The sequence below is a fragment of the Trachurus trachurus genome, assembly GCF_905171665.1.
Source record: "Trachurus trachurus genome assembly, chromosome: 6".
In the NCBI taxonomy this organism is placed as follows: domain Eukaryota; kingdom Metazoa; phylum Chordata; class Actinopteri; order Carangiformes; family Carangidae; genus Trachurus; species Trachurus trachurus.
The window spans coordinates 31,131,771-31,152,178 of NC_139897.1; the positions used below are offsets into that span (position 1 = coordinate 31,131,771).

Sequence of the window (20,408 nt, forward strand, 5' to 3'; positions counted from 1 at the left end):
TCAGGAAGTAGTGGAGCTGTGCATAGAGCCCATTGGTTCATGTTTTATAGCAGGTATACCATTTTTACTGTAGTTTTCTTAATTATACACTGTTTAATTCTTTATTTTTCACAAAGTTTTTCTTTTTCCATGTTGAAACATGCACAAAAAAATCTAAATTAATTTCCTGTATTCAATAAAACCCTTTATATTATCACTTTTTCTTCCTTCTGTGTCGCCTCTGTTTCTGTTCAGGAGAAACTGAAAGAGTGAATATGAGACACAGGAATTAATAAAAGTTGAATAAACAAAAGAAATCTAATAAAATCAGGAGAAGTAATAAAATGAAAGGTATTGAAGTGATGTTAAAGGTGATATTATTAATAAAAAACCAGGACTCGTCGGGTCAGTGATTCAATAACATATTTTAATTTTTCAGTGTTTTTAGTATAAAAATCCCACCGGCCTGCTGTCGGCTGGTTTCCACTCCCATTGGCTATAACTGTGGTTTTTCCCAGAGAATCAGCTAAAGTACCAAATCTATTTACACACACAACAACATCCACATCCAGAGGAGGGAGGAAGAAGAGGAAGAGGAGGAGGAGGTGGGGGTGTAGGTAGGTAGGGAGGTGTAGGAGGGGAGGAGGGAGGGGCAAAGAAAACAGGAAGTCTACCCATCGCTACCCTGCCAAAATAAAATTAAAAAAAACATCAAACACTATCACCTCACCTCGCAGATTTAATGCTATAAATCCAAAATAAAAGTCCAAATAAAAAATAAAACTCCTAAAAACGACAGAGGAAGAGGAGGGGCCTCTACACGCGGCTCCTAGTGTGCCCGTAGTCATTTCTCTTCTTACAATACTCTCTTCTTTTCTTCTCTATAAAGTAAATGCATATAACATTTTTTTTTTCTGTTTTACAATAAGTTAGTACAGGCACGTTCTCTTCTCTACAGCTGACTGTAGGTCAGGTCAGGTGGAAAAAAAGATGATTGAGTGACAGAAGACGAACTCATCACAGCACACGGACAGAAAGGCCGAAAACCTGAAAAACACATCTCAACTGTAAAAAAAAAATGAAATGAGAAGAAATAAAAACACATTAGTGGGAAACCTGTGGGCAGCAGATCTTTATCTCTTTTTTTTTTTTGGTTTCGGTGTGAATGATGCACTTTAGGCATTTTTTTTTTTTAATTTTGAGAGTTTCTATATAGATTTTTATATAAATATGTACAAACAGAAAAAAAAGTCAAAGAAGTAGTCCAGTAAAAACATTCAGGTAAAAAAAAAAAGAAAAAAAAAAAGATGCACACACGAGAAAACTTAATGCCAAAGACGAGAACTTGAAGCTTGAGAACTCAATAAGTTACAAAAACTGTAAAAAAAAAAAAAAAAAAAAAAACACAAACCGAGGAGTTGAGTACAGTATGCATGTTTGTTGTTTCTCTCCGTGGAGATTAGCACCAGCAGAAACGAGGTCGTCACCTCCCACTATAAATATCTGAACGCCGTGGAAACCAAACGAACCCGGGGAGGAGTGAATAAATTAGTGTCAGACCTTTTAAAACAGGGTTATTTACAGGAGCTGCTGCCGTCACACACACACACACACTCACACGCTGACTAACACACACACACACGCACACAGATGGACATTTTCATGGCAGTGAGATTGTTGCAGCAGTCTTGCAGCACATTTAAGGAGGTCAGAGGTCGAACTCCGACACATTCGACAGGTTGAGACCCGTGATTCTTCGGTCCTCACAGCCACACACACGTTCACCTTCTTCTGTTTCTCTTCTGCTTCCAACTTTTGTTTTGTTTTTGTTTTTGCACCCGCGAACCGAGTCGATTTCATTGCATAGCTCTTTGACATAACGAGACAGCTACAGTATATCGGACGGGGGGGAGAAGGAGGAGGGGGAGTAGGGGAGGAGGAGGGGGGAGGGGGCGATCCAGTTGTAGGAAATGGTAAACATGACAAGTGTGTGTGAGTTTGTGTGTGTGCATGTGTGTGTGTGTTGTGCGTACGAGGCGGTGGTGGTGTTGGAAACAAAAAGCTGAAAGGTCAAAAAGGGGGAGAGAGAGAGAGATGGATGAAGGGAGGTGGAGGGGGGAGGGGGGGTTGAGGGGGAGGTGGGTTCAGTCTGAGACGGCGAGGCCGGCGCCGGGCTCCAGCTCGCCGCCGCCACGGTTCAGGTGGTTCATGGCTCGGTCGAAGGCGAGCTGCACAGCTTTACGGAAGTGGGCGGAGCGAGGCTCCGTCAGCTTGAGTCGGTCCAGAGTCTGGTTGATCCCGAAGGGCGCCATCTTGGATCTAGGAAGCCATTGCCTGAGGAAACGGAGACAGAGGTCAGAGGTCAGTCAGCTGCTAGTGTCACTGTGTGGGTTTGATTTGACTGTTTATTTGAAAGCAGCAGCACAGTGACCCACCAACTTAAAGTTTTAGGAGCGCAAACACAAAATTTAGGGCGCTCACTGTAAATCAAAAGCAAATATTCACATTTCCTTTTCATTCATGATCCTCATAAACATCTGTGAGGGCAGATTATAGATTCTTTGAGTTGAGACCTTCCACGTTTGCCAGTTGTTAAAAAAAGGGAAACTTACTGGTCGCACATGCGTAAGTAGATGAAATATTTACTACTTGCATAAATGTACACAAACATACACACATATAAACACATACACACATAAAGACATTTAACCGAGAAGTAAATGTGTTTCCTGTTGATCATTTGGTCTGTTTTCATTTAGGGATGACGTCGTTTTAGCTGATCAAACTGATCACATTCATGTTTCCTCTGCAGCCTTAGAATGATCAATTATCTATTATGGATTTTGTTTAATCAGCACTTTTTTGGGGGGGGGGGTTTGGTAAATAGTCACTTTTATAATGTAGTAATCCAGTTAGTTACTACGCTGGTCGTTAGTGATTCTATGTGTCGTAGTATCTTCAGCGACCAAAACGCTCCAAAACGAATTTCTCTTCAGGAACAATAAATTCATTCTGATTAGGGCTGTCACTTTTTAGAAAAATTAGGTTTGATCGAATTTCAAATGACCCGTAATTCGTTTGGATAAATTCGAGCAGGTCGTTACTGCTCGAATTTGAATTTTTCACCCCACGTTCGAACGAATATTCGAATATCAAATAAAAAGTGACAGCCCTCATTCTGATTCAGTCTTTTATGTTCAAACTTCATGAACGAGCTCCTGGGGAGTTTTTCCGAACAACTTTTCCATGTGGCGGCTTCAGGACACTTGGGTCAGTACAGACGAGCAGTATGGAGGTATCTGGATGTTTCATAGTGTGTGTTTTGGACCATTCAAAAGTGAGCTCTATCCGCCGCCATTATGTGAAAACCCGTTGCCAGCCGGACCCCCCCTGGAACTCCAAAAGCATTTTGATAACACTGAAAGTTCTCCAAACCCTTCCTTGGTATGACGGTGAGTAGATGATTGGTTAATTATGGCGCATTTCCACTAGCACGGCTCGGCTCGATACGGCTCGGCTCGGTTTGGTTGTGTTTCCATTACAACTGAGTATCACTTGGTGCCTCCTCGGCGGGGTTGTCATAACGTGAAACCGCCGTGAGAAGAGAGCCAAGAGAAGACTCCGGGCAGCGAGACAAAACACTATTGAAAAAACAAACTGAAGCAGTAAAAAGTGGTGTCTTGTCTTGAGTCTTGTTTTTATTTACATTCTAGTCGGTCGTAGGGGTTGCACAGACTAGTCGACTAATCGACTAGTCGACTTTACTGCTCCACAATGACGTTTTCAGCTTGACGTCGACTAGTCGCTGATCATGTAACAGTAGGCTACAAGAGTAGCGGCTTGAAACAACAGCTGAGTGGCTGAATGAAAAAAATACGAGCGCCGTCAAGCTGGATGGAACAAGGTCGTACCAGACAGGAAGTCAGGCACAGAAAAGGCGAGAGAATCCGGTCGATTTTCAAAATAAAATAAATGATGATTAAGTTTGCTTGTCCGCCTAGATATTTGTCAGTTGCGTCTGCACACAAGACACACATCCATACACACAGCGCTAGAGACAGACCTGTAGCCTACAGACGGGTCGATGTTTGACCGGAGCGGAGAGAGCAGGAGAAGCAGCTGCCTGACACCAGCCAAGCGCCTGTGAGGCGCTGCGCTGCCGCGGCCAGTGTGTCGGGCTGTCGGCAATTAAAAAAAAACTCTGCTCATATCGACAGCTTTACGTCGCGCACAACGACAACCAACAACAGCAACAACCAACCAGAAAAAAAAATGTGACTGAGTAGGACTGTGATGGTGACGAGGCCTGTGTGTCGTTTTCCTCCCTAATTGTTTAACGGACAGTAGCTACAGTATTATCTTTTGCACTTGTATAGGAGTGCATGTTACAGAAAAACAAACTGATTTACAGCTTGTTGTTTATAAAGCTGCTGTTCTGTGGACTAATTTCTGTGCATGAGCGTCTGTCAGTGAATAATCTACAGATTGTTGCAAAGCTTTTCCCTCCTCCTGTAATTTATGATGGGAAAAATATGAATGACGTCATCAGCGACTAGTCGACGTCGACTCGACTTTCATAACATTAGAGTCGACTTTTAAAAATCTGAAGTCGTGCAACCCCTAGTCGGTCGTCGGTTATGACGCTTCAAGTGACGACACTCATCGGCCAATCAGTGGAAGGCAGTCGGCTGACGTCACGTTTTAGTAACGCTTCGGCTCGCTTGGAACCAGGGCTGAGGTGATACCAAAAGTGTACCTGGTTGCAGGTACTGCGTGCTAGTGGAAACACGCCATTAGTCTCGTTAGGACCCTGTTCCTCCATAGTCTCACACATCACACAGCTTATTAACCTAATTAATTAATTTATTAATTAAGAACCGTCTCACAACAACCTGTCCTATAAAAAACTGACAGTGAGTGAGTGTCACGACTTCCTGTATCTGGCCCTTCAAATTAAAAGCCCTCTAGCCTTTTCATACACAGTTCAGTCATCTAGATTTTGACTCCAAATGTTTTTTTTTTTTCTGCGACCAACTGACCAATGAATTTAGGTTGACTATTTAGGGGAGAGTTTTATTAAATTATTCCACATTAATCTGATGATTTGACAGATTTAAGACAAAAGCAAACTGAAGCTTTGAACGGATCAAAGACCAACTTTTTTTTGTCTTGTGTCTCACCAGCTGCGCCTGCTGTCGAAGAAGTGGACGAGGAAGAGTTTCTCTGCGGACCTGAACTGCATCCGCTCTCCGGCTCGGAGGACGTCCGGCGGCGGCGGGGGAAGCTCCACCCCGTTGTGCCGGCACGCCGTCCTCCGCACTCTGGGCTCCATGATCTGTGACGGACAGAGGGAGAGGGAGAGGGAGAGGGAGGAGGGGACTGAGTCAGTGGGACGGCCTGGTCGCCACGGCAACAGCGGCGGCGGCGGCAGCAGCAGCGGAGCAGGAGTAAAGAAAAGCTCGCACCCAAAGAGACACAAACATGCAGAGCCGAGTGGAGACGCTCTGAGCGAAGCCGCCGGCCGACAAACACACAAACACACACACATAACAAACACACACAGACACACACACCGAGCACCAAGCACCAAGCAGTCGATGGGGCGTCGCCACGCACACACGCATGGCTGTGAGCACGAATCACGAGCTACGGTTACGAGCACGATGAGCAGAGGGGCTGATGGGTAATGACACGGACTCACCAGGGCGGGGTAGGAGGGAAATCCTTTACATTTAGCCCAAACTAGTTTAAGAGGCTCCAGAACAAAGGGGGACGCAGCGGTGGGTTCCCACACGTCTACAGGAACAACGACAACAGGTTATGAAGGAGGAGACACTACACACACACACACACACACACACACAAACAACATACACACTGTACACAGGTTTTTCAAAGACCTTTGACCTTTAAAAAACAAAAGGAGAACACACTCACACTGATGCAGCGACACACACACACACACACACACACTCTCACAAACAAACAGTGTGTTTACATCTCATTATCGGCCATTTTTTCACCGATAACCAATAAAATGCATTTATTTTTTAAACGCTCTTATTTGGTTATATGGTGTCCTGTGGATGTTCTTGTTGTTGTATGTGAGATATAATTTTTGTTTGGTTTGAAATAAATATGATCAATCAATCAATCAATCAATCAATCAATCAATCAATCAATCAATCAATCAATCAATCAATCAACGTCCCGCCCACTGAACCCAGATCTGTGTTGGAGTTTTATCACTTTCCTTGATTACTTTGCCCTTTAAAAAAACGTATTGATCCCTATTTTAGGGTAAGTTTGTATTTGACCATGTATTTGCTTATTGTTTTGCAGATTTAATGAAGTGGGCTTGAACCTCCTTGACCTGCCACCTTATCGTGGTGGAGGAGCTTGAGCACCCGTATGATCCAAGGAGCTACGTTGTCTGGGGCTTAATGCCCCTGGTAGGGTCTCCCAGGGCAAACAGGTCCTAGGTGACGGGTCAGACTAAGAGCAGTTCCAAAACCCCTATGAAGAAGAAAAGATCAAGGAACTGCACGTCGCCCGCATTGGCGTGGGGTTGGGGCTGGTGGCGGGGTTTCTGCCCACGGGACTCGGCCAGGCTCAGCCCAAGGGAGCGACCTGGGCCTTCCAGTCGGCCCACCACCCGCAGGAAGGACCATGAGGGGCCGGTGCTTTGCAATTTGGGTGACAGTCGTGGGCGGGGGCCCAATGGCCCAATCCCCGGACAACGACTCTGTCTTTAGGTTCATGGAATGTCACCTCGCTGGGGGGTAAAGAGCCTGAGCTTGTGCAGGAGGTTGAGCGGTACCGGCTAGAGATAGTCGGGCTCACTTCCACGCACAGCCTGGGCTCTGGAACCCAACTCCTTGAGAGAGGTTGGACTCTCTTCCACTCTGGAGTTCCCCGCGGTGAGAGGTGGTGAGCTGGTGTGGGCTTGCTCATAGCTCCCCAGCTCAGCCGCCGTGTTGGAGTTCTCCCCACTGAACGAGAGGGTCATTTCCCTGCGCCATCGGGTCGGGGACGGGTCTCTGCCCTGGGAGGAGAACTAGAAGGTGCTCCAACTGGGGACTCCATCGTTCTACTGGGGGGCTTCAACGCTCACGCGGGCAGCGACAGTGTTACCTGGAGAGGTGTGACTGGGAGGAACAGCCTCCCCGATTTAAACCCGAGTGGTGCTTTGTTGTTGGACTTCTGTGCTAGTCACAGTTTGTCCATAACGAACACCATGTTCAAGCATAAGGGTGTCCATCAGTGCACGTGGCAGGACACCCTAGGCCGGAGGTCGAAGATCGACTTTGTAGCCGCGTCTCGTATCTCCTCAATCCCACTATCACGCCTTCCATAGAGGAAGCAGAGGCTGAGGACTCAGAGGTTGATTCATTCATCACCCAAGCTGAAGTCACTGAGGTAGTACAGAAGCTCCTCAGTGGCAAGGCACCGGGGGTGGATGAGATCCGCCCTGACCTACCTCAAGTCTCTCGTGGCTGACATGCCTCTGCAGCATCATGTGGTGGTAGGGGACAGTGCCTCTGGACTGGCAGACCGGGGTGGTGGTCCCTCTCTTTAAAAAGGGGGACCGGAGGGTGTGTTCCAACTATCGAGGGATCACACTCCTCAGCCTCCCGGGGAAGTCTATTCCAGGGTACTGGAGAGGAGAATTCGACATTTCTACCACTTCTCACTTCATCGTCAAGTGGTATCTCCCTTTGGAGGCCACTCGAAACTGAGTGCTAGTGTTAAGGGAAGAGAAATGCGATTGGGCCTAAGTATCTCGGGGTTTTGTTCATGAGTGAGGGAAGGATGGAGCGTGAGACTTCGGCCGAAAGGCGAAGCACTCGATTTACCGGTCCATCTACGTTCCTACCCTCACCTATGGTCATGAACTCTGGGTCATGACCGAAAGAACAAGATCTCTGATACAAGCGGCCGGAATGAGTTTCCTCCGCAGGGTGGCGGGGCGCTCCCTTAGAGATCAGGCGTCTGTATCGGACGCCTCCCTCGGGAGGTGTTCGGGCATGTCCCACCGGGAGGAGACCCCGGGGAAGACCCAGGACACGCTGGAGTGACTATGTCACTCGGCTGGCCTGGGAACACCTTGGGATCCTCCTGGAAGAGCTGGAGGAAGTGTCCATGGAGAGGGAAGTCTGGGTGTCCCTGCTCAGACTTTGTTTGTCACCAATGAATAAAATAATACCAATTTTCTGGTGAAATATTTTCTGGTGTATAATAATAAAAGAAAATCCCTTTTGGCTTCAGCTAACATGTAAATGTATGAATTTCATACATTTACATGTAGTTCTAGATATTTTTAGTTATTGCTAATGGCCTGTTGCTACGGTAACAGCTTATATGGACCCAAGTAACTCCAAAATAATAAATAAAAACATCCATCACAGAGCCACACATCCACACACACACACAGGGCATCATGTGACAGTTGTTAACACCAGTACCTGGGCGGAGTCTCTGCTGACGTCGTCATGGTGATAAAACTTCACACACACACACACACACACATATCAACATGAATGAACGTGATTGGCTCATTGACATCGACAGGTTTGTGATTAAAAACGTCACAAAACGCCTTCGATTCAGGTCAAATCAATAAAGTTGATCAGGTCGTTATTGATCTCATGTGTTTGTTTGTTTATTTGTTTTGAGCCGCTGATTGGCTGAGCAGACGTCGCCTCAGAGGGGGCGGAGCTTCAGATCGTGACATCACAGGTGGCTGTGACATCAGTGATGTGTTTGGGGGGGTTAATCAATAATACATGCAGCTGACAGAGAAGCAGCAGTCGTCACACAGAGGAGCTGTCGATAAAGTTTAGGACAGAAAAGAAGAACTGACCAATCACAGCGCTGCCATGCAGGGTGGTGCACACACACACACACACACACACACACACAAACAAACACGCACACACACACACGGCGCTCACCTGACGAGATCTTGGCGGCTTTGGTGAACTCTCCGTTCTGGATGCAGGTCATCAGGGCGCTCTTATCGTCCACGGTGCTGCGCCGCGCCGCCGCCGCACGCTTCAGGGTCTTAGACACGACCACCGAGCTGAGAGAGAGAGAGAAGAGAGGGAGGGAGGAACGATCAATTTATTTATTATTGATCAATATGATACGATTGGTTTCATTTATGGAGCGACAGCAGCACGAGCAACAGATCGGCAAAATAAGAGACTGGTTACCAATGGAAACAGTGAACAAAACATAACAAAATAAAAAAAAAATTTTGGAATGAAGAAGAAGGAGAGGAGAGGAGGAGGAGGAAAATAAGGAAGAGGAAGAAGAGGAGGAGGAGGAGCAAGAGGAAAAAGAAAAGGAGAGGAGGAGGAAGAAGAGGAAAAGGAAGAGGAAGGAGAGGAGGAGGAGCAAAAAAGGAGGAGGAAGAAGAGAAGGAGGAAAATAGAGGAGAAGGATAAAGAAGAGGAGGAGGAGGAAGAGTAAGAGGAGGAAAAAAAGGAGGAGGAAGATGAGGAGGAGAGGGAAGAGGAGAGGAGAGGAGGAAGAGTAAGAGGATAAAGAAGAGGAGAGGAGGAGGAAGAAGAGGAAAAAGAGGAGGAGGGAAAAAAAGAAGGAAGGAAGAGAAGGAGGAAGGAAGAGGAGGAGAGGAGGAGGAGAATAATAGTACAATAATACTGAAGCCGTCCTCAATAATATAATGATAATGGAGCCTCTCTGCGTCTCCTCCTCTCTGACTCACCTGCCGCTGCACAGGACGCTCCCGCTGGAGGAGATGCTGGACTCGGAGGCGCAGCGGCGTCGAGGCTCCAGCAGCCGAGGAGACGGAGACACCCGCTCCTCCTCCTCCTCCTCCTCCTCCTCCTCCTCCTGCTCCTCCTCCACCACGAAGCCGTTGGCTATCCCTGAGGAGGATAAAACCCGTTGGTGTTCTGCTTGACGTTGTGTCACGGCTGTTCTGGCGGCCGCCGCCGCTGCCGCCGCTCGTCTGGCGCTCTCACCTGTACCGAGCCGCTTTATGGGCGACTCCTCGTCCTCCTCCTGCTCCTCGCCGCCGTCGGCGCTGCTGCTGCGCCTCCTCTTCTTGGGCAGCAGCAGCGTCTCCAGCCGCGGGATCACCACCGACAGGAAGGTCTTGGAGCCGAGGGTGGGCGACTGCGGCGTGGGCGTGTCCGGGGTCTTGGGGGGTTTCTGCGGGCTGGCGCTCTTCGACTTACGGAAGAGGACGTTGGTCCGCCGGTTGCAGGCGGCGGCGGCGACGGCGGTGCTGAGGTCGCCGTTGGGGAGCAGCGGCGGGGCGGGGAGGAGCCCGTTGGGGGGCGCGGGGGTTTCTGAGGTAGACGTGTCACTGTCGAGCTCCATGGGAGTCTGGTCCGCGCCCGCGTCGCCGGCGACGACGACCACGGGCTTGAGGGGGGGCGGGGCCGAGGCGGGGGGCAGGGCGGGGAGCGGCGCCGGCGAGGTTGGCGGCTCTAACGTCGGAGGAGGCGACGACTCCTCCTCCTCCTCCTCCTCCGGGGTGCAGGGCTCCGCCGGAGGTTCAGGTAGTGGTTTCTCCTCGGACTCGGCGGGGGCAGAGGGGCGGGGCTCCGTGGCGACGGCGGTGGCGTGCGGGGACGTTGACGATGACGAGGGGAGGGGCTTCTTGAGGCTGATCTCGCTGCGGACCTCCATGATGGTCTTCTTGAGCAGCTTGAGCCTCTTGCTGCGGGACGGGCTGTGCTTCATGGCCACGCTCAGGTCCAGCTTCTCCAGCAGCTGCTGCAGCTGCTCCTCCGGCGGCGTCAGGCGCCGGTACGACGGCGTCAGCAGCCGGTCGACTGGGGGACACAACGACACAAGGTCAGTGACATCACTACAGGTCCTCTCGGGCGCCGCACCTCTGAATATGAACTAGGATTTCACCATTACTTGTTTTGGAGCCACTTTTTAAGTCCAATCTAAACACGTTTTTCATTTAGAATGGGGTTTTAACACCGAGTGAATCTGCGACACCGTCCTGTTTTAACACGTTTTGATTTTAATTTGATCAAAATTGTAGTTTATATATAGTTATAAAATAGTAACACACACACATATGTATGTATGTATGTATGTATGTGTATACTTGATTCAATGCAGTGTATCATTCAATAATCATCTATTTACCAAACGTTAACACTGAACTGGTAGGAATTTAAATGTTCGTGTGTCAAAAACGATTATATAAACTTAAAATATTTGGTATAGATGACAATTAATGACTTGAATATTTCAAACAAGATTGGTCATATATTAAAATATGTTGTGTATATAATCAGTAATGTAATTATATTTTGATTTTATTTGATTTTACACATTCATGATGATGTGAAATTAATTAATACATAATAATCAGGATTATTTCTCTGACAATAAATGGTGACATCCCTCCGTGGTGAACTGGACTTACCTTCGTCCCAGGTGAAGGGGGGCGGGGCCTCCAGCTTGGGGGCCTGGGGCAGGTGCAGGCCGCTGGGGAAGTCGAAGCCGATGCGCTGGGCCTCCCTGCGGGCGCGGCGCAGGATGGTGCCGCCGTGGTCCTGCATCCTCTGAGCTGCCTTGTAGAAGAACGTGTCCTTGGCGTTGTAGGTCATGCAGTTGGCGATGATGAGGTCGAAGTCCGACTCAAACTCCTCCAGGCTCCCGTAGCAGTGGCCGTCGATGCGTTTCCTCATGGTGGAGAAGTCCATGGGGGTCTTGACGTGGTCCGGGTAGTCGGGGACCTGCAAACCGGCAAAACAACAAACTACGGTTCAGCTTTACTTCCCATCACTTCTATCCACCACTTTATTTTCCCATGATCCATTGCGTCACACCACAACAGAAGTCGGTTTTCAACTTCCGTTTCACCCCGTAGTAGCATTCTAGCGAGCGGCTAACTGGTAGCGTTAGCGGCTAACTGGTAGCGTTAGCCACCGGTGTAGGTACCAAATGTGGGGGCTTCGGGCTGCCAAAACCGTTGTGACTAAATCTGATGTTTGTTAAGTCTATAAAACGAATTATTGAACAAACATTACTATTTCTGTGTGCACGCCTCTGCAACTAGTCATGGCTATCGTAGTTGTTAGCTTTGCTGCTGCTGACAGCTAACAGCAGCAGCAAACTAACACCAGGACGTCAGCTGTTAAAACCCTCCCGTTGTGGGACACGACATGAAACTACTCCAGTTAGTTCAGTCATGTTGGAACTAGGATATCCGCTGGAAAAAATATTTTTTTCATGGGCCGTTTATTGAGTTATTTAAGACACTGCTAACGGCTAACAGCTAGCCTAACGGTTAGCCCAGCTAACATTAATCTAAAATGTAATGAATGGAGTGTCATGGCGACACCCAGCGTCGTTCTCCGGAAAGTGGTGGATAAGAACACGATGACGGCCGACGCATCATCATCAAATTACATCTTACAAACTGGCCCCTTTTTAATATTATATGATTTATTATCAATATCATTATTATGACCAATATTACCATTATTATTATTTCTTTCTTTGTTACTAATTTCACTATTATTGTTATGACCGCCATTTATATTATACTTGACTTACACACACACACTTTGTATATAGATGGATGTACTGTATGTTGTTTTGTATTTCACAATAAAAATAAATAGAAAGAAAAAGAAGATGGGTCCAGACCTCCTTGATGCTGACGGGCTGAGCGAAGATGTTGTACTGGTCCTTCTCCTGCAGCTGAGACAGCACGGCTCTCAGCAGGATGTTGAAGGGAGTCAACTGGACCTCCAGCACCGACTGCTGCAGCTTCATCTGAGCACAGGAACAGACACAGGATCAGACACTTCAACTTTAAACCGAGTCCTTGTCACTTCAGCATGTGTGAGACTCTTGAGCTTTTTAGCTCTTATTACTTTTAAACAGTGATGGAAATAACAGTGTTATAAAATAACACCTCTACTTTTTTAATAACAAGGAATCAAAAAAGTTCCTGTTTCCCCCGTTATAACGCCGTTACTTGACTCAAAAAATCCTGTCACAAAATAGCAAATAAATCAAATAAAGTGTACGGAAAAATACATTTATATATTTATTTATAAGTAATTTGACATATTTGAGCATTTTATTTTCTTAAAAAGAAACGCAATATTTACTTTTCCTGGTAATCAGTTATGTTTACAATGTAGTAATTCAGATACTAACTTAGCTTAACTAGTAACTATAACCAATTACTTTATAAAAGTAACGTACCAAAACGCTGCTTTTACATGAGCGACTTTGCAAAAACAAAACAAGTGTGACATGAACAGTGTACACTCTGAGTGTATGTGTGTATTTTTCACAGTTTATATATAAACAATGGCAGTTTGCATCTGTCTTTTGTGAGGTCATAACCCAAGGAAGACTGTAATGAAAAATCTAAATATATTTACTGTCCGTACATAATATACAGCAATAATAAATCATCACAATAGAAAATATGCTAATGGTATATATGCTAAGGTAAAGTGTCTGTAAATAGAGTTATATAACAGTATTCTTTATGTTATATTATAATAATATAGTCCAGATTATTATATTACATAACAGTTATGATGTATAACAACATGATGATGGTGTGTGTGTGTGTGTGTGTCCCACCTCCTCCCTCTTGAGCTTCTCTCTCTTCCTGATGAGCTCCAGCAGCAGACGCGCTCGCTCCAGGTCGTGGCGGAGGCGGTGCCACTCCTTCAGCTGCTCCTTCAGCGCCTGGTTCGTCTCCATGCGCTCCTGAACACAACACACACACACACAACAGACACACACACACTGCCGTCAGCTGACTGAGAGGAGGAGGAGCCATGTTAGAGGGTAACAGTGTGTGTGTGTGTGTGTGTGTGAGACGGACCGTCTGCTTGGACTTGGGCGGCTGCGGGTTGGCCTGCAGCCGGCGGATCAGAGGAACGTTGTTCCTGGACTGACGCTTCAGGACCCAGTAGCTCAGGACTCGCTCCACGAAGGGACGCTTCCTCTGGACAGACACCTGGTTCAGGATGGTGTCCAGGCTGGGGGGAGGGGGGGAGGAAAAGAGAGGGGGAGAGAGAGAGAGAGGAGGGAGAGAGGGGAAGAAAGATGGAAGGGGAGAAAGGGAGAGGGAGAAAGAGAAAGAAAGAGAGAGGAGGGAGAGGGAGAAAAGGAGAGAGAGAGAGAGAGGAAGGGAGGGAGAAAGAGAGATGAGGAGAAAGGGAGAGAGGAGGGAGACAGAAGGGGAGAGAGAGAGAGAAAGGAGGAGAGGGGGAGGGAAAGACAGAGAGAGAGAGGAGGGAGAATTTTTGTCATTTTATTGTGAAATTTTTCTCATTCACTTCCTATTGAACAGCAGGAGTCAGAATCAGCTGCAGTGGAGGTGAGAGGTGCATAGAGAGCCGAAGCGGAAGCAGGAAGTAATGGCGCCATGGGTCCTCAATTCAAAAAAAGTCTCCATACAAATGAACGGGAGTCCAAGTTTTATTTCGTGATCCGTCTGAATTGTGCCATGAGAAAAAATTATGACCTCTACCGGTTTAAAACATCACGTTTCATGCCGAGAAATCAGCAGTTTGTTGTAAAACGGCAACAGAAGAATGTATTTTGTGTGTCCCACAAAAAATACGTCACCAACTGACACGGGAAAGGGCGGCATGTGGTGACGTCACCTACGCCACCTGTAGTCTTTCTGGTTACGGACTCTTCTGAATTTTATTTTACAATAGTTTTACAACAAACTGCTGATTTCTCTTAATGAAACGTGATGTTTTAAACAGGTAGAGGACATAATTTTTTCTCATGGCACAATTCAAACGGATCACGAAATAAATCTTGGAGTCCCGTTCATTTGTATGGAGACTTTTTTCAAATTGAGGACCCATGGCGACGTTACTTCCTGCTTCCGCTTCGGCACTCTATAGTGGGAGTTAGTGGAGGTGAGAGGTGCATTGTGGGAGCTAGTGGGTGTGAGAGGTGCATTGTGGGAGTTAGTGGATGTGAGAGGTGCATTGTGGGAGCTGGCTACCTGGAGGCGGTGATGCTCGGCCCGGCGCTGGTCGGCGTCTCCGGTTCTTCCTCTGGTTCTGGTTCTGCTCTCTTCTTCTTCTTCTGCTGCCAGCCTTTGGCGCGGGACTTCCCCCGCTTCGCCGCCGCTGCCCTCTTGCTGTGACACTGCGCTCCGTTCTTGGGGTGCGGCTCCTCGTAGACGTTGAGCGGCCGGCGGTCGCAGCCGTCGGGGATGTGGCTGCAGCAGTACGCCGTCTTCTTCACGGAGAAGGTGGCGGTGCCGGACGCCGTCAGCTCCTTGACGGGCTCCATGCGCATGTAGAGCCCGGCCTTCTGCGCGCAGCTGACGTGGAACGCCGCGTAGCAGTTGATCTTGTCGCACTGGATGCACGCGCCGGCGCCCTTCTCCTTGCACAGGTAGCACGTCAGCTTCCAGCGCGCCGGCGGGATGTTGCGCACGCCGTCGATGGGCTCGATGAAGACGGTGTCGGAGAAGCCGACCTCGGGGACCCACAGGGCGCACGCCACGTGGCCCCAGCGGTCGTCGTCCGTCTTCTTCAGGGCGCCGCCGCGGTTGGGGCAGAAGACGCACTCGGCGGGCCGCGCCGGGCACTGCAGGCAGTGGCGACACAGCCACTGGCCCTCGGGGATGTAGGGGACGCCGTAGCACTCCTGGTGCACGGCGATGTTGCACGAGTCGCAGAAGAGGATGACGTTGCTGTCGGCGCCGTCGCCGTCCATGCACACGCAGCAGACGGCGTCCTCGTCCACCAGCGCCTGCGGGTCGCCGCGGCCCTGCGTGGCCAGGAACGACTCCTTCTCGAAGCGGTCCATGAGGAACTCGAACAGGTTGTGCGACACCTGGCTGACGCCCTCGCTCTTCCTCTTCTCGTTGAGCGTCTCCAGCCAGGCGTAGTCCTCCTCGTCCATGTCGTACTCCACCTCCTCGTCCAGCTCCTCCGCCGTCCGCTCCGTGTACTTGTAGTACGCCGCCGGCCGCTTCGGCACCACCGGCAGGTTGTACTCCACCGTCCTGACCTTGGCTTCCAGCAGGCCGCCGGTGGTGCCCCCACCGCCGCCATGGCAACCGCCGCCGCCGGTGCCGGTGCCGGTGGTGCCGTGCGACGCCATGAGCGCGGCGTTCTTCTTCTGCTGGTTGTTCTTGAGGCGGACGGAGCGCACCAGGACCTGCTGGGGCTTCTCGTTGTTCTCCTTGTTGCTGTTGCACTCCAGGATCTCCTGCGCCGTGGGGTCGTCGTCGGCGATGACGTCCAGCTTGTCGTAGATGCTGAGGCGGTGCACGCGGCCGTCCACCTCCAGCTCCACCATCCGCTGCGCCTGCGCGTACGTCAGCGTCTCCCGGTTGGGCGACGGCTTGATGGGCGACGAGTCCCTCTTCAGCGCCGCCGGGCGGTGGTTCCGACCTTTCTTCTTCATGGCGAAACCGTGACGATCCTGAGGAACAGAGAAACGAAACCGCCGCGTCAACGACTGACTTACTAACTGCTCTGTGTGTGTGTGTGTCTGTGTGTGTGATGCTGTTGTTTCCCGTCATTAACTCCGACCCTGACCGACCGACCGACCCAGCCCTGTGAGGCAACAGCAGCGTGTGTGTGAGTGTGTGTGTGTCTGTCTAACAGGAACCAGCAACAATGATTAACAGCTTTAACCCTCTGTGTTCTTACGCAACGACACACACACACAGAAAAACACAGAAAAACATGCAACAACAGTCACACACACATATATACAACAGTAAGAGTGTTTAAGGACTGATTTCAAAATAAAGGTGACCTCCCAAAACGGATTCAATTGCACAGTTTGCAAGGTGAACCCACTAATCTCGGATGTAGCACCTTTGTTTTGAAATCAGTCCTAACGTTACTTGCAAGTGGGAGCTTCTCGCGGGATTTTGAGATCTAGTTAAAAGTACATTGTGTAAGAATTCCTCCCATCTAGCGTTGCGGTTGTATATCGCAAGCAACTCAATTGTATTTTTCATGCTGCATTCACGTGAAATTGGGCAGACGGCAGACATGGCGTGTAAGGACTGATTTCAAAATAAAGGTGACCTCCCAAAACCGATTCAATTGCATAGTTTGCAAGGTGAACCCACTAATCGCTCTGATTTTCACTGTGTCCCTGTAAATTTAGATTGAGAGGAGAAGACCTGTTATTACAGAATATCAGAGCAGTCTGATGTAGCACCTTTATTTTGAAATCAGTCCTAACGTAACTTGCAAGTGGGAGCTTCTCGCAGGATTTAGAGATCTAGTTAAAGGGACATTGTGTAGGAATTACTCCCATCTAGCGTTGTGGTTGTATATCGCAAGCAACTCAATCGTATTTTTCATGCTGCATTCACGTGAAATTGGGCAGACGGCAGACAGCCGCTGCACGTAACGGCATTTAAACAAGCCTCTATGTAAACAAGTGGTCCGTCAGCGCGAAGCAAAACAATGCACATGACGATATGTTGTCATGGCGATGTCCTATCGTTTACCCGACCCACGTTTTACCGGCTTTCTCTCAACTTCTGTGACTAAAATGACATGTGGTTTGTTAGCGACGGCCGTCTGCCCGACTGCAGGTGAATGCAGCATCAGTGTAACGCTCCATTCCTCCTCACTGCGTTACCACGGTGACTGTTCACAGACGCCACCTCCACCTGAGCCGACAGCTCCGGTGTCTCCGCTGAGTTTCCGTGGTTTCCTACCGTCACAAACAAACATGGCGACACGACATGGCAGCAGCACCGAGCCGCTCCATGTAGATATGAATGATATGAATGATATGAATGATATGAACGGCTCATTCAGAGCTGAAAGGAACACTTCAGTTTGTTGATCGGGGGGGATTACTGGTTAATGAAAAACATACTTTTGAACGAAATAATCGATTTTCGTGACTAGATAGCAGGAGAAGTTACACAATGCCCCTTTAAGTCTGAAAAAGTATTACTCCGAAAAACAGAAAAATGACTCAGAAACAGAGAATGAATGCAATACGCGTCCGTACAGATGACTGGTGTTTCACAACGGAGCATTAAATCAAGACGTGTGCACCTGAATGCAACATGAAACTGTCCGTCTTGTGTTTTATCGATGCAGCTGAGTGTTTGCTCCTGTAAATCGCTGTCAGCTCTTTATTGATGATGCTGATTATGCAAATATTGTGAATACATTAGAGCCGAGGTCTGTTGCCTCGGTGCTGATCACACACAACTGTCTCCAGTGAACATTATAATTATTTATCTCACGATATAAAATGTGTCAAACTGCTAAAGAACCTCAACTTCCTTATTTATTTCAGGACCAATCAAATCAAAGAATAGAGACCAAGCTACAGGAAGCTTTAGATATTCAACACTATTCATTTATGAACACAACACTTCAATTAGTTGATCAACTAATAGAATAAAACCTGTATAAAACTAATAAATATTCAAGCTTGTTTATCTTTTTATGACGTATCTATTTCTATATCTTATGTAGTATAAATTAGTCAGTTGATCATTTTCTTGATTAATTAATGACTGATTTATGATTTATTTATCATCATGACATACTGTTTCAGTGTTTTGGCCAGGCTGGGTGAAAACATCAGGAAATGAAATAAAATACACACACTGATACCTGAACCCAGAGAATATCTGGTATCACTAAGTGATTATAATAACTAGATCCTGGTACATTACATTGTTTTATAGATATATAGAGAGAGGTAGTTGAAGCAGCTTCCTCATTGTATGTGTCAAAAGTCATTGTGGTGATTTTTGATGAGATCTGGACTGTGGGTCAAAAACAAAACAAGATGTTAGTGGAGGCCAGACTGGACTCTAGGATGTTTAAACAGGAACAACTTCACTGTAATGTCATTAAACAACAAAACAGTGGACAGAGGAATCAAGGAAGTAATCTGTAGGTTAGTATGTAAAGAAGATAATGCACAGCTGCAACTCTAAACAGCTGTATCAGTCTTAAACTCATTCACTTACAGGCTCCATGGGGAGCAGCTGCCTGGGAGCTTTAATTTGTGAAGCTCCATTGTGTGTTTGTGTGTCAGGGATCAACATGTTTCAGTTGACTGTAGCTACAGGAACAGTGTTTTTGTGTTAGTCTAAGAGCTGAGAGTGACTAACTCCTGCATGTTGTGCATTTAAATCATGTTAAAAACAGTGTGCAGCCTCAGTGTGCGTGTGTATGTGAGAGCTTTAATTTCTCACATCATGTTTTCATTTGACTGTAGCTACAGAAACAGACTGAGACTCCTTTATGTTGTGCATTTAAATGTTAACAACAGTGTGCAGCCTCAGTGTGTGTGCACATCTTCAAATGCAGCTTTTCGATCTATTTTACAATTATGAATTAAGTTTGGATTAAATAATGCATTACTGAAGGTTGATCGATGCCCGACTGCAACAATTTGTGCACAAGATTGAATAAACTACAACTACTAAACCTGTTTTCAGTTGGGAGCTGCTGAACACAGTGACAGTGAAGGGGGCGGAAACACACACACACACACACACACACACACAAACACTGGTTGAGATAAACGATCACTTGGATGAATGAAAGACAGCCCCCGGGGAACAGCAGCAGCAGCAGCGGCTCTCTCCGAGCCTCCACCCCGACCTCAGGGAGCCGTGGGCCGGCTGCCCGCGGCGCCGAGAGCCGGTTGTTGTTGGTGGTGGTGGAGCTCGCTCACAGCTCTGTACGTTAGCCACGGCTAAAGTTAGTTAGCTCCACTTCACTTAACCGACCCACACAACCTTTTAAGTCTTTGAGGGGGGAATCGAACCTGCTACAATATTACCCGTTACACACAGGTCTGGTACGGTTAAAGACGAACCGTTGGTGTCCGTTAACAAGGCGAAGGCGGCCGTTTCGGTGGCCGTTTAAACGCATTAGGACACTCCGTCCACAAACAGCTAGCGTTAGCTCCGAGTGAGAGAGAGGGGGGAGGAAAGATGGCGACCAGCACAACAAGAAACTGCCTCGATTTGAGGGGAAAAAGAAGGGTTTCCCCCGGAGGAGTCCGGCTCGGTTCGGGCCTAAGACCGGTCCACACCGAAGGGGACGGGTATAGCCGAGGCAGGGGCCGCGGTGGGTCCGGACTTACCTCGGTATTTTCACGAGTTCAGCTTGTAAAAACAGCAGCAATGGCGGCGGCGCGGCCTGCAGTTAAATCCACATCCAGTCCGCTCATCCAACGGCCGACGACGGGTAGTAAATCCTGAGAGTGACCGGCGGGTATCCAGGGCGACAGGACGGAGAGCCGGTTCCAGGTTGTTCTACCGGAGGATCCGAGGTTTATTAAAAAAAAAAAAAAAAAAAAACGAACCCAAACAAAACTACAACCTCCTGATCGGTAGGAACCGTTTAAAGGCAGTTGGAGGTGGCGGAGCTCAGCGGCTGCCCGAGCTTCTCTTCCCCCCACAACAATGCGGT

The 20,408-nt window shown here is 48.1% G+C and overlaps 1 protein-coding gene across 3 annotated transcripts; it reads right to left on the minus strand.

The window, feature by feature from the left end:
* Positions 1-427: 427 nt before the first annotated feature.
* LOC310987546 (bromodomain-containing protein 1-like) lies at positions 428-20,371 on the minus strand. 3 transcript variants are annotated; one of them, XM_083973857.1, is made up of 12 exons: positions 20,080-20,371; positions 14,975-16,410; positions 13,832-13,988; positions 13,585-13,713; positions 12,628-12,756; positions 11,399-11,711; positions 9,969-10,787; positions 9,710-9,872; positions 8,934-9,061; positions 5,681-5,775; positions 5,160-5,314; positions 428-2,313 (listed from the first exon to the last, which is right to left on the minus strand). In XM_083973857.1, exons 2-12 carry the CDS (start codon positions 16,390-16,392, stop codon positions 2,124-2,126), a joined length of 3,696 nt encoding a protein of 1,231 aa, XP_083829983.1. In that variant the 5' UTR covers positions 16,393-16,410; positions 20,080-20,371; the 3' UTR covers positions 428-2,123. The 3 variants fall into 3 exon arrangements, with proteins under 3 accessions (XP_083829983.1, XP_083829982.1, XP_083829984.1); XM_083973856.1 differs by having other exon boundaries at positions 9,710-10,787; XM_083973858.1 differs by lacking the exon at positions 5,681-5,775 and having other exon boundaries at positions 2,168-2,313.
* Between the last annotated feature and the right edge of the window lie 37 nt (positions 20,372-20,408).

Excerpts from the sequence above, each read along its gene's own strand:
- LOC310987546 (XM_083973856.1), bottom strand. The coding sequence starts at position 16,392 with ATGAAGAAGAAAGGTCGGAACCACCGCCCGGCGGCGCTGAAGAGGGAC. Across the intron at positions 10,788-11,398 it reads CCCCTTCACCTGGGACGAAG|TCGACCGGCTGCTGACGCCG; the intron begins GTAAGTCCAGTT and ends TGTGTCCCCCAG. Across the intron at positions 2,314-5,159 it reads TTCGACAGCAGGCGCAGCTG|GCAATGGCTTCCTAGATCCA; the intron begins GTGAGACACAAG and ends CCGTTTCCTCAG.